The 14,462-nt window shown below is 44.4% G+C and overlaps 1 protein-coding gene across 1 annotated transcript in view; it reads left to right on the top strand.

Moving 5' to 3' along the window:
* sdc2 (syndecan 2) overlaps window positions 1-8,374 on the top strand; it is a 54,612-nt gene extending 46,238 nt beyond the window's left edge. The window contains 4 exon segments of the mRNA XM_080010245.1: window positions 290-297; window positions 299-457; window positions 2,620-2,749; window positions 5,340-8,374. Coding sequence (XP_079866371.1) covers window positions 290-297; window positions 299-457; window positions 2,620-2,749; window positions 5,340-5,503 — 461 coding nt within the window. The 3' untranslated portion in view covers window positions 5,504-8,374.
* Window positions 8,375-14,462: the final 6,088 nt, after the last annotated feature.

Genomic DNA, 14,462 nt, shown 5'->3' with positions numbered 1-14,462 from the left:
TGTTAATATCTCACGAAAGCACCAACAGTCATTCACAAAATATCGTCAAATGGTCGCAGTCGAGGTATTGGTCAAAAACTATGGCGATATTTGATTTAGTCAATACCTCCCCTTTAAAGCATATTGACATGGTTGTAGTTTCCCTCAAGGACTATGGACGTCCCTGTGTCATACTCCATGGTGATATCAAATCATACGCCTCCCATACAAACAATATTTGTCCAGTAGATAGTGACAGTGAGGTTGTTCTTCCATTTTAACTGACCCCCCCCCTTGCGCCCTCTCTCAGGTGCAGGTGGAGGTGGTGGAGACCACCACCCTCAGCATGGTCTACATCCAGCCCAAAGTAGCAGAACCCACCCAGGACTCCACCAAAGACTTCACTCCGCGGGTGGAGGCGGCCACGGTCAGGGACACGGCCCGGGACAACACGCCCAGAAAGCCCCTCAGAACAGAGGTACGAGTGGCCGTCAATGTAGTGTGATGGAAGATATGTCGAAAATATTTCTGTTTTAAGAGCTAGTTCAGGCCAGGGGCTTGTTTGGTGTTGTTTCCTGCTTGGACCACTGCAAGGCGGAGCTACACCGATAGGATCAAACAGTAGGTCCCAGAATGTTCAGAAAGTTTGAAAGGAACATTTATGTTTCCAATCGAGTTTTAGCCATTTTAATTAGTCAGCACACACATTTTGCATGACCCCTGACCATTTTCCTGATGTCGTCTCCCATTTTAATCCAATTTTGCAATATTTCATATTTGTTCATTCCATTTTGGAAGGTGGAATCACCAAACACATACAAAATACGACAAAATTAAGTTTCTCTGACCGCTGTTGCAGCGGGACTAGGAGATGATTTGAATGGAGTTTTCCGGCAGGTTTTCCAAAACCCAGAAACGATAGGTTTGGGTTAGTCCCGGCTATTCAAAGGGTTAAAACTTAATTTAGCACTAGAATTTTCCTTAAAATTCAGTTTGAAATGTTTTCTGTTTCGGACAATTCCTAACTTACCTGATGCAAAGCGTCTGAATTGGCTTGATTCCCATATTAACAATTATTTGCGTGCACTATTTTTAAACCAGAGCCCCCCTGATGCAGGTCTGTCAGGCAGTTGTTGCACGCACATTAGATATTAAAGCCGCTTTTTCTTTTTGTAAAGATGGGGTTTTGAAATCAAGATGTAATCTGCAATTCTTTTGGATCGTCGAAATCCACCTCGTCCAAGTGTTGCCCACGCCAACTTTAAGCCGACATTCCCCAGATTACAGGTCATGATATTATGTTGTTATTATGCAATGATGAGTTACTCCGCAGCTGCCGTGACTTAGTGAAGATAGTGCACTGTATGTCTACCAAATCCTCCCTAATGCGTGGGGGGGGGGGGGCGAGGTGAGGCCGGGTCGATTTGCTTTCGGGATAAAGATCAAGCGCTCGTGTCCGTCCGCCGTGTTTCTGCGGCACATCACAGAGGATTACATCTCTTCCCCTGGCGTAATCACATATTCTGGAGCTATCTCACATCTCACTTCTGCGCCCGAAACTCTTTACTGTACCGCGTTGCCGCCCAGCGCCACATCTGTTCGGTATTAGCGTCCAGGCAGCACTAAGACCTTCTGGGCCCCGCTCCATTTTCCCCCCTTCCCCTTCTTTTTCTACTCTGTCGCTCCTCATTGCCCCCCCCCCCCCCCCCCCCCCACCGTCCCTTCTCCCACTCCGTCGGAAAAGCCATGAGGCACGTGGGCTCCGGTCCATCCCGGATCAACCTTCCCCTCCCTGGACCCCCGGCCGCCTGGCTACGGCTCCATTTGTTCCCAAAACTCCCTCGCGGTCTCCTTGGACGGATCGTCGGGCGACCTGGACGAGTTCCATTTTGTTTTCCGGCTCGCGAGGCCCCTTGGACAACCCCTCGGGTTCTACGTCACCCCCCTTAAATGTATCACTCAACCCTACGGGAAGGCTTTGTCTCTTCCTAAATATGAATTGATACTTATATGATCCGACTCAGTGTGTGTTGTTTGACATAGACAAGGGATACAAATAGGGAATTGAGGCCTGGGGGTCGAGCTGGTGTTGCCTTTATTCCCCTTCTGTTTATCGTGGGGCTCTGAAGCACTTGGAAAACACAACTGTTGAGGCCAAATGGCTGAAGGCTGCGAGGACGGATTGGACGTGATTTGATTTGACAAGAAATGAAATCAAACGTCGTCTTTACAGGAAGTCACTTCAGAGCTCTAAATTGATAACCCTCAAAAGTTGATTCTGCTGTTTTACTTGGAGGTCCTGGGTCGATGAGAAGCTGAGAGGTGAGAGGCTCTCTCACTCTTTCTCACTCTCTCTCACTCTCTCTCACTCTCTCTCTCTCTGTCCCTGCGTTCTCTCTCTCTTCCCCCTCCCTCTCCCCTTCCTCCCCTCTCACTTTTCTCTCCTTCCCCCCCGCCCGTCCACCCCGCCCGTCCCGTACCTCTCTTCAATATCACGTCCATGTCCTCATTCTTCCCCCTTCCTCCCTGGAATTCCTGGCTCGTTGAATTTCCCCTCCCTCCTTTTCTCTCTCTCTCTCTCTCCCCCTTCTCATCCCTCCATCTTCTAACCCCTCTCGCTCCCCCCACCTCTCCATCCAGGCTCCGGTGCCAGCCACAGAGGACATGCATAGGAACCAGGTGACCAGCACCACCAGTGCCCCCGGCTCCCCCCAAGAGCCCATCGAGGTGCGCTCCGAAAACCTCTTCCAGAGGACGGAGGTTCTGGCGGGTACGTACCCCAAAAGGCAAACATCAAACTACCCCCCCCCCCCAAAAAAAAACCAAGAACAACAAAGACATTTCCGAGAACAAGCCAAGGCCGCAGGAAGGCAAAAATCAAATACAAACACACCCACTGACAAACTGCGTGTGTGTGTGTGTGTGTGTATTTTTGTGTGTGTGTGTGTGTGTGTGTGTGTGTGTGTGTGTGTGTGTTATTTCCAATCTTTCTGAGGTCGTTACCATACAGTTTTTTGGGGGGGAATTGTTCCAGCAATTAGATCTGACACCAAGCGGTCTGTGGCAAATCAATTGAAAAGAAATGGCACTGCTTTCTTTTTTGCTCTTTGACTATTTGAGTTATTTGGTCGTGAACGCACTGGATAGATGTCACAATGTTGGAAGATTTTTATAGATGTTCGGTTTATATTTATTACAGTTGTATTTTATTTATATTTTATTTGATTTATATTTTACTTTTTATTTATCTAATTATTTATTTATGTTTGTTTATTTATTTATTTATTTATTTATTTAAACGTATTTTATAAGCGTCTCAATTGGTTGAATTCCAATATTTATCAGCTCTGTCAGCAATTTACTGTGTGCAAATTAGTTATAAAATCTGTTTTTCAGAGCGGGTTCCTCTTTTTTACTATCTAATGAACCATCATTATTCTATTTGTTTATTTGTTTGTATACTCTCGCAATGCAGTTTTACCCCCTCCTGTATGAGATTTTTAACACCAGGAGATTTTTTTCCATTACACACTATTATCTCTCATTTTATTCTATTTATCTTCATATTTTTGGGGAGAAGGCTTCATACATTCTATGCGCTATTTCAAACACCAGAATTCATCATCTTCAGTCGGTGCTTTACGTCACTTTTCCAGACGGTGTCGACCTTCTAATTAGCGTTTCCAAATTCCTGCGCGGCGCCTTATCTCAGATTAAAAAAAAAAAAAAAACAGAATTAAAAAAAACCTCTGGGTACCACTTCTCTCCGGCGTGTCCCTCAAGTTTCTCCAAGATAATAACGACCGGTGATAAACTCTGCGTGCAGCCCTCGGAGGGAGACGCTGCAGTTTGAAGCCAGATACGCGATGGAGGGAGGGAGGAAGGGGAAAGGATCTGACTGGAAATCACTCGTTTTCCCCTGGGTTCCTCCTCTCCCTCTCGCTCTTTCTCCAAGAGAAAAAAACAACAATGATTGGCACTTCCCTTCATACCGGGTTTGGGGATCTAACTCGCTCTGCGACACGGGAACCAGGACAATTTTGGACTCTCTTAGATTGTCAGTTCATAGTTTTTCTATAATAATAATGGAAATGAGCTACTGTTTTGCAAGATCAAAATTGCAAGACTGCACTGATCCGTCGTGCAGTTGCATCGGTTCCAGCCAGAATACCCACGTTTCATCACGGAAGTGAGAACTATTATTACTGATGAAAGGTTAGACTCCTCATCAGAATCATCAGAAGAATCGTTCATTCCGTCACAGCTCTTTTGCCACAGTGGCTCCAGACGATTTGTTCATGACGAACAAATCCTTTCAAAGTCCTGAATCACTCAGCCATAATCATAGTTCACGTATGGTCTACGTAGTTGTGACGTTTTGCAATGTTTTTAGTGGTTAACAGCATAGTGTTCTTGTTCTTCACGGATAGTGGTGTGCCGTGGGTTAATTTAATTAGAAATGTGTACCTTGGTAGGAAGAAAAATATTTTGGGCCAACTCTTGGAAAATCTTTTCTCAAAAAAATAGGCCATTTGGGTCTTGCTGGGCCCAGACAGCGTCCCAGACATGGAATACGGAGGATCATAGCATAATGTAAATCCTTTACCGCGGTGTAAAAACACCCCCATCTGTTTTCCATCTCCTTTACCTGTCATCCGTCCGTCTCTGTTACAAGGAACTGCTGTAATCGATGTATTGTGTTGCTGAACCCGCACCAGGAGGGTCGACGGGAGGCTGACGAGAGACCCAAAAACTGATTATAGGACAGTATAGAAAAGGGTGCAGGAATAATTGGGAGGGAAACTTGAGGTAGAATTAGAGGTATTTCACAATGAGACTTCCCTCGATGCCCCTTAAATCAGACATTCTCAACCATGGGGTCACATGATATGCACAGGGGGTCGCAGGACATTTATAAGATGGTTATATTGATATTTGATTTATATGTAGTTAAATAGTTAAAAAATATATCATAATTTCCATATAATCCATTTGGAGCTCCCTCCATGATCTATGATATGATGAAAGTAGCCGATGCGATACTGTAATTCACATTAAAATGTTTCCTAAAATGAAAAATAAAAGTAATAATTAAAATTTATATAATAATATATAAATATATATATAATATATAAAAAATATCAAAGGAAAAACATTTATTGTTAGTGTTATTGTTATTATTATTATTATTATTATTATTATTATTAAGAAAAATACAATTTGTCACTGTAATTTCTGTTGTATTTCTGTTTGTTTTTTTGGACCTAAAAATGATCATGGTTTATGAAACTTTGCACAGATTTTTACCTTTACTGTCCCCCCCCCCCCCCCCCCCCTCCCCCCCGCTCTCCCTCTCTCAGCCGTCATCGCGGGCGGGGTGATCGGCTTCCTCTTCGCCATCTTCCTCATCCTCCTGCTGGTCTACCGCATGAGGAAGAAGGACGAGGGCAGCTACGACCTCGGAGAGAGGAAGCCCTCCGGCGCCGCCTACCAGAAAGCCCCCACCAAGGAGTTCTACGCATAAGCCCCCGCCCCCTCCCCCTCACCGCCCCTATCGACCAATCACAGCGACTGTTAGAAACGCAGTCCGTGGCAACAGCAAAACCCCCAGTTGAAACAAAGCGACGAGAGGCAACGAACGGCAAAATGTCCTAAAAAAAAAAAAAAAAAATAGCATAAAGGAAAGCTTTTGCATAGAGTATTGTAATTAAGACATTTTCTCTCTTTCTGTTTTTTTTTCCTTTTTAATGAAAGCCAAGCATTGCTTATTTTTAATGGCGAATCTCAGTGTATTTAAACATTTTGTGTATTATTTGAAATGGCTGAAAAAACAACAACACAAGAAAACAACAACAACAAAGGAGCTGTTTTTAGCCGCTGACTACCTTTTAACTGTAGCAGTATGTTATTTGTAAAGAAAAATTTCTAAAGTGGAAATAATTGAATATAATTATTATTCTGTATCAATCCTACTTTCTTTTTTTTGTCTTTTTTAATTTTGTCCTAGCATGTCCGATGTCGATCTCTTCAAGGTGTATTTCATTAATTTATCTTTTCTCTGATGTTAAAAAAAAAATATTTGCCTTTGTAGTTTTTTTTGGGGGGATGAAGCTCATGGGTTCTTCATATTAACGCTGGTAACGGTCAATGTAAATGTCCTCCCTTCAGGTTACAATGTTTATTTTCTTTTTGTTCTACCTTTCACATCTCACCGTTTTTTTTTTTTTTTATGTTTTGTGTTTTTTGTTTTTTCTTTAATTTCTTCAGGTTTTCTCTTCATCTGTCTGCGTTATTACAGTATGTAGCCCTCGGTTGGTTGTGAACAAACATTATTTCCCTTTTTTTTTTTTTTTTTGCCCTCCCTTGTGTTGTTATTATTTCCATACCCAGGAATTGGTCTTGAAAAGCTACGATGCGTCAGGGCGGGAAGAATCGTTGCGAGCACTCCCGCGTACTTTGCTTTACATCTCGCGGACAGTTTTTTTTTTTTCCTCCTAATTTCTCTCTCACAGCGTTCGATTTTTCGGATTTTTCGTCCACCGTTTTGCTTCTCCGCCACTGCCGTGAGCCGTGCGGGCCTGGGTGGTCCGTGGTGGGTGGTGAAGTTTCCTGGACCCCAGCCTCCCTCTTTGACTCTTGTCTCTCTCCCTCTCTTGAGCTTTTTTTTTTACCTCCCCTCCACCTCTCTGGAATCAGATCGGAGCGCAGGCAGGCCAGTCAAGCCCCCTTCCCATTTTGCTTTTTATTCAGGGCAGCATAAGAGAAAGCGATCGCTCAGCCACTGCGGCACCCGTTTTTTTGATTCTCTTAGCGATGGCCCCCTTTTCCGTTGTGTAGCCCTAAAACCTTCTGGCGCACTTGTTTGGGCTTCGGGGTCGGCGCTATCGAGGGCGTAACCGGGGGCGGGAGGAAGTCAGAGAGGGCTGAGGTCTCCACCCTTCCAGGGGTGTCCTGGGGCGTGCCCTCCTTAGGAGATTTATTTTCTGTTAAACGATGGTTTGTCCTGAATCCAAAGGGGGAAGACATACCAAAACACCATGATCTACACGTTGCAACAAGTGCAGTGGCATAGGGGAGCAGTTTGGAAGAATAAACATGTTTTTTGTTTGCTTTGGGGGTGTAGGGTTGTTTTGGCCGGTTTTTGTCCTAGGACGGGTCGCGTTGCAACCACCCGGGAATCTACACACACCCCCCAGCGAATACACGGGTTTGAGAGGGCTCCCGGTTTGAAGACCTTTCAATTAGCTTCCCATATACGGAATAATAATTAACATAGCTGTACACGGTGTGTAAAAGACCCTCAAAATAACAAGTGAGAATGAACGCGAATGAACTTTGAGGTCAATTGAAATGATGCATTTCGAGGGAGAGTCGCTGTCGACGTAATGTTACTGATTGGTGGTGTTGCTTGAAACATGTTGCTCAGTCCCAATTACTGTTTTGTTGGTGAGACGCCGTTGACAACGCTGTTGTTGTTGTTGTTGTTGTTGTTTACCAAATACAAACTCTGATTGTTGATAGAGAAGCACAAAATGGCTGCTGAGAAATGACGACGCTAAAAGGATCTCGGGACGCCAAGCGGAAAAAAAAAAAAAAAGGTACGACACGGTACGATCGCGCTGAAAACTCGTCACCTTCGGTCCCCTCCCCTGGTTTTAACGTACGTCGGCTCTGCGTGGACTTGCTTTCCGGAGAGAGGGGACGTGCGTTGTGAAGTTGCCTTGTTGAGCTGTACAGTAAATGTGAAGTAGATAAACGCTTTCATCGTCTAGACGTCCAGCACGACCCCCTCATGAGGCCGCTCGTTATTCAGTCCCCCCCCCCCCCCCCCTTTCTCCTCCTCTTCACCCCCTCTACCCTCCCCATCCACTGACCGCTGGGTCGGTATTGAACTTTTAACTCTCCACCTCACCTCTCTTTCCTCTCTTCTCTTGTTGTAAAGAACTACGGTACTGAACTGCGTCAGCAGAAAAACCCAAAGACTCAAGTATTTCTGCCCCCACCGACCTCCCACACTCTCCACCTCTACCAGTATGGCCACACTATGTCCTTTCTATCTTTACTTCTTCTGTTTGTAGCTTTTTTTCTCTCTATTAGAGACCTGACCATTGAGTCCAATTGCTTATCAGTATATGAAAAGATATATTATATATATTATAAATGTATATTCACAAATGTTTTAAACCTTCAAAGTGCCTACCATTTAGAAATGTACTCGCTCCGGTCGAGCGGGAGGAGGGCGTGTACACGACGGAGGGTTGGAAACGACTTGACTGGCATTCTGTGAGCACGGATGACTGTAATGGTAACTTTTTTTTAGTCTTACAAAAGCTGACAGTATTGTACCTATAAGTTGAAACAACACTACTGAATAAACATTGTGGCCTAATACCCATCTCCTTGTGGCGTCTTGTATTAAAAACTAAAGGGCAACTTAGCAGTAAGGTTTCTCTATTGTTGTCTGTGGGATTCCTTGGTGCGCCGCGTACCGTCAGTCAGGAAACTATTGGTTCTCTGAAAGGTCTGAGTCAGAGTATTTTCCTTTCTTTACACAGGCAAAGTCCGATTGAGGACAGGATCTATTTTGCAAGGAAGACCCGTCCACATAGATGCGTAGTTACGCAATGCCTACCTACAGAAGAACGACAGTTTACCATCAATGTTCAAAATCAGTTTGTGAAACAGGGCCTGGTGTCTCACACCCAAGTGAGCTTATTAAAATAGCAAAATCGGTTGCTGCAGCTGGTTCCAGCACAGCATTCCTATGAGGGGCTCCTCATAGGAATTGTTAGATCGAAGCCGATAGTTGCTGAAGCAGTAGCAGCAAATATCTATATGAAGTCAAATGACAAAGTATAGACATAAGTGTAGAGAGTACTTTGGACATAGCTAAGACATGGATAAACAACTACGACAGTCTTCACTCACCTGTAAGCAATGCTATTGAAACTGCCCCTGCTGCTATTTCACACTGCGCCGCATCATCCCAGCTTCACATAGAGATTTCCCTTTTGTCCATGTACAGGACCATTCAACCATACTGTCCCTGAACTTGCGTAGTACACAATAGCAGATGTATAACTCACAACAACAGAATAAAACAGTAGAGAGTTGTCCTGCTTGAACCACTCAGCTATTGCTGTACATGTTACAGAACATTTGTGGAATATGACTTAAGAGCCTCTGTAAAGGTTTTTGAGTGTTCAAAAAAACTTGCTTTTGAGATAAAAATGTAAGATCGCGCCATATGATGAATGTTAAATTCTGAATTTCCCCACAGGGATGACTAAAGTGTTATCTTTTCTTATCTCAATACTGTTCCTGTACCTGAATCAATCCTCTTCAGTTGCTGGGCAAACGGGCGGCTCGGGGGAAATTTCAGAGGTGTCCCGGTGTTATGCTCTGTTCATGTTTATCTCTTTCTTTTACTCCTGCCAAAAGATAGATGCCATCGGGCAATTGCTGATTGCGATGGTTAGGCAGAATTACTGTGACATCTAAGTGCTTTATTTTTAGGTGTAAGCTCATCAAAGAAGAGAGGTGCATTGTGGAAGAAACTGCAGTTAAAGACAGTACGTTGAAGTTGATGTCAATGGATTAGCGGCTACAGTCCTATATGGGTTAGAGTCTGGATTCTGCAATTTACATCTTTGCATCTTTCTGTAAGGTTTTCCAGAAAGGCAAACATCATGGGCACCTGAGAACAAACTCATGTGAGCAAAACACCGATTTTGTCTGAGATATTCTAAAGAAGGTCTTCTCTCCCTTTGCTTATGTCTAGTTTTTTTTGCATATGGGATCATTTCATATGTGATTATCAGCGTGCCAATGAATAATCTTTATGTTGTCATGTGCGCCCCACCATATCATTTTAGAGCCCTAATCTGACCCTGTTACATAGAGAGATTAGTGTAGCCGCAGGGATTAATCCATCACAGGATTGCTAGGTCTACATCTTGGCCGGTGACACAGAGCAAAATTAGATTGTGTTTGCCAGTGATGCTCACGCAAGCAGCCTGCCAGAGGGAGGATGTGGTTCAAAGTTCCTCTCAGCCCTTAGTATATATTAGTACATATCACCCAGAGTCAGCAGAGGAGGACCAGGCTGTTTTAGCGTATGCTTTGTTGCGGCAAATAGATGAATGGATGTCGTGACACTTGTCAGCGGTCACGGCTCTGATCAAGAAGCACTCGCCACGGTGGTGGCGAGCTCATCTGAAAGAAGGTTCTATTCCATTATTCTCTGCCTTTTCTTTAACCCCTGTGCTGAAAATGACAATGACCACAGAATTGAAATCACCACCCCCCTCAAACATTAACCTCAGGTCCCCCCGTAGTCGCCCACTGCGCAAATTAGAAGTTCTGAAAAGCCGTCTCATCGATTTGACTTCTTGCTGTGGTGTCTTCTGCATAGCTTCTGTGTGATTTTCCAAGCTGTTTCGTCAGAATGGGGTCATTCATGCTGAACGGGGGAAAAAATAGCCCTGAAAGACCTGCATGTGTGTGGAAGCTATCTTGTGATGTCGCCTTTGTGGGCCGAAGAAAGGAAGGACGGGAAAGGAGGGGGGCAGCTGCCCATGCAGGCATGAGGGCTTGCGTGTGCACATTTGTCTTTCCTAATGTACGACCTGAGGGGAGGGAAGGTGGATAGCAGGGTCAGACAGCCAGAGGTGCCATCGCTGGTTCCCTCTGTGTTGTTTTACGTGAAGACTCCACTTTTCCTCCGTCCTTCTTTCTATGGAATAAGGTCAGTATGTTCCAATACGTTATGTGATATTTGCCTGGCAGCGGTTTGTACAAGACCCTCCTCAACCCCCAACCCACTCCCCAAACCAGGATAGAAACCATATGAGGGGAGGTGAAGCCGGGAGCCAATAGAATTAGCTGTCTTCTTCTCGGTTTTCATTAAAATATACTGCTCTGTGTATCTATTCCGCTCTTGGTCAACTTGCCTTTGCGTTGGGTTTCCTTTATGGCCCTGAGGAGATCTAGTGTGTGTCAGAATGCCAATGGGGAATTTACACAACCCGGCATGGCTGCTGCAGAGTTTGTGTTTGTGTTGGGGTTTGGGTTTTGGAAGGAAGGGGGTCAGTGTGTGTTTATGTCCAGAAGGTAGATTTATGACACTCTCAACATAAGCATCAGAGCAGGATGAAGTATATGGGCGGATGTTTTGAGGAAATAAAACCCGTGTTGGAATATACATCTTTCTCCCTCTCTCTCTCTACCCTTCTCTCTCTTGCCACCACTCTCTCTCGCTCACTGAGCTAATTCAATAAAGCAGCGGCCATCAGCCATTAGTCAGCGCCAAACCATGCAGAAATGTCAAGGAAATGGCGTCCAGGGTAAACAGGCTGTCAGGGCTCATAAGGGATCACGGATGGAGACTGAGGCCCGGCCGGCCAGGGCCTGGACGGCTCGCGTACCGACCACCGCATCGACCCGAACCACGCACGGCAGCGCTACAGTAAACAACCGAGGATTTTTATAGCGTGTGTTGTGTGACTGCATTGTCCAAATCTGTGGAGGTTTAAGTCCCCAACCCCAACCACCACTGGACCCAAAACCAATGACCGTTGAAGGACAATACTCAAGACAATGCTCAATTCAAAGATGCTGCCATCACCCCCAGAATCAACTGATTCTGAAGGTGATGCTTGGAGGTCAAACGGCAGATATTTGAATCAGACGAGCGAATAAAGTAATCATAGGCTGTATGAGAGCAGGGCTGTCTGTTGAAAATCTTTCAACCAGCATCTGTGGGTCGGAAAAACTGCAAGGATAGAGTAGGTGTACGGGGTGATACCTGGAAACATCGTCCATATATCTTAAAATATGTAAGTGCAAAAGATTTAAGTGAAAGAAAGCAGCAGTTGGTAGATATCATTATCTATTAAAAATTGGATCTGAAACAAATAAAATGGCTACTTGGAATTCCCCTTCACTTACATAGAAAAAGGCCTGCAGTGTCCCTATTCTACCAGTATACTATGAAGTATGGCAAATTAGTGAAGTTGCCATAGTGAGACCAAAATCCAACACGAATCCTCTCTCAGACGCAGAGTCCTAACCTTCTCTAGTTGTGATGCAGTACATTGCTCAAGGGCACACGCGACCAAGCAAAGGATTGCTGTTGCCGGGGCATGAGCTCTGGCCCCTTCCGGCTGAAGGACCTTCCCAATAATCACTACAGAACTCCACAGCAGCGCCGAAGGCATCAGCAAGACTCAACAGGCCACAACCAAAATAAACTCTGCATCTTTATTTTGTTCTTCGCCTTTGAATCAAAGGCTGTATTACTTATTGAATTGCTATATTTATTTATTTGATTTACTATTTATTTATTCATTTATCAATACAACTTAATATATATGTATTTAATGTATATTTATTTAAAAATAAACTAATAAATTAATCGAATGGCTTATATATCTGTTTGTGTAATGCTTAAAGGAGTCCACTGTGTGCCGTTTTAAGAGTTCCAAGAAGAGTTATTAGGTGTTTGGGCAGTAACAGTGAACAGCCAAGTTAAATCTGTGATAAATTACAGGAGCTATTATGGACGGCCCATGCAGTGCATGTGTTCTCAACTTTTATCGGTGCAGATGACGGGGCCAACGTGACACTATCGGTTCCTGATTGATAGTTTTCTCGCTTGAGAGTCGAGCTGGGTTTATGAATACAGAAAGCCATTGTTTTTGGAATGATGAACACTTGTGTCATCTGCAAACAGATGCAGCAATACCACTGTGGGAAACATCCATTGGACATAAACGGGCTTCATTGAGACCAGACACTTCGCCGCCCAGTCAGCCTAAATCCCGATTCTGCCTCCCAGTCCTTCTGTCCTAACTGGATTGATGGTCCGAGGCAGATCGAAAGGGGGGGCGATCATTTGTTCGAGGGGGGAGTGGCGGGGGGGGGCTATTTTTTATCGGATTTAGGGTTTGACAGGCTAAAGCGGGGAGAAACAGATCGCCGCAGAACAGGGTCAGTCTTTCCTCCACTAGCGAAATGAACTGGTACCAGAATAATTGGTCCCAGTGGGGGGAGGTGAGTGCAGCCAAGCTCCTCTGGGCTCCGGTGCTTATAAGTGGGCAGAAATATGAGGCGCGGAGGTAAATCATGTTCAAATATTGCTGAGGAATCACATCACCACATCATAGGGATCCCCAGACCTCCATCGCCATAAGCACATTTTATGGTGTCTGCATATGAGTTTGGAATGGCACGGTCATATTGATACTGAGGTCTTGAGCTTCAATGGAGTCTTTTCTCAGGGAAGCGTGCGCTGGTTGGTAGGTTAATGGCGTTCGGATGGTCCAATGGGGATTTTCTAACCATGTTGAGACTTTGGTTTGTAACAGTATAAGCACATTTAATCCAAACCAGAAGTCCAACTATAGACTGCCATTGAAGATTTGTTTAGAGAATCTTTCAACAGATATATGTATCATTAGTGGCTAAAGAAATCCTCGCTCTAGGTCGGGCCAAGACTGTCTGCGTTGTTAGAATGAAAGCATATGCTTCAAAACCCTGCCTGGAAATGAGTTACCCAACCTTCCGCTGGCGCACAACAAACTCAATTTGAAGAAATGACAAGCAACTCAATTTGCCACTTAATCGCCGCGCTCCTTGATTAAATGCAGACTGATAATGAATTGCAATGTGCCACCTTGATAGGATTTGGAAATCATTTCCCTCCAGTAACACCCTCACACTCATTTGTTCTCACTATAGCTTCCTCATCTTTCACGGATTTCCACGGAAACCCGATAGGAACGGCTGTTTCATGCGATGAGCACTGATGCCTCATTGGAGCTTCCTTAAGGGAAAATGGAAGTTGTGTTTCTGATTAGGGTCCCTGTGATGGGAACGCTTAGAACCATTATAAACTAATTGGGTCTGAAGCCACAGAAAGTCACATGGACACCAGCGTTGTGCCTCCGGGAATATGTTTTTTCCTTCCCTTCCTTATTATTTACCACTGGCATCTAATTTGTGGTGTTTTCAGCCTGCTATGGTGTACTGTAGCCTGGCATGGATGCTGGCATGTGGACATTTGCAAAATCAATGTGGTAATCCATGAGATCGTGTTGGCTGGATTACACTGAAAGTACCCTCGTCTTCTTCTTGTTCTTCTTGTTCTTGTTCTTCTTCTTGTTCTTCTTCTTTTCTTGATCCCAAGAGCTTGATTTACCACAGCTGCGTGCCCGAACTTTGCATTCTTGCCGGGAAAGGCGACAGACCACACAACCAACAATGTTAAAACAGCATATAGAGGAACCACATGAAAATACATCGAATGGCAGTTTCTTTCTGAGTCTGAGCTCAATAAAGTATCAAATATGGGACTAATTAAATAATCTGATGGATCACCACTTCAAATTCATATTGACATAGAGTCTAACCTAACCTTGTTGACAGGCCAAAGGGGATGCAAGAAAGCTTCCTAATTTATATGATTGTATCATGCACCTACT

The sequence above is a fragment of the Zeus faber genome, assembly GCF_960531495.2.
Source record: "Zeus faber genome assembly, chromosome: 1".
NCBI classification, from domain to species: Eukaryota; Metazoa; Chordata; class Actinopteri; order Zeiformes; family Zeidae; genus Zeus; species Zeus faber.
Note: the sequence above shows the minus strand (reverse complement) of the source record. Positions and strands in the feature narration are given on the sequence as shown.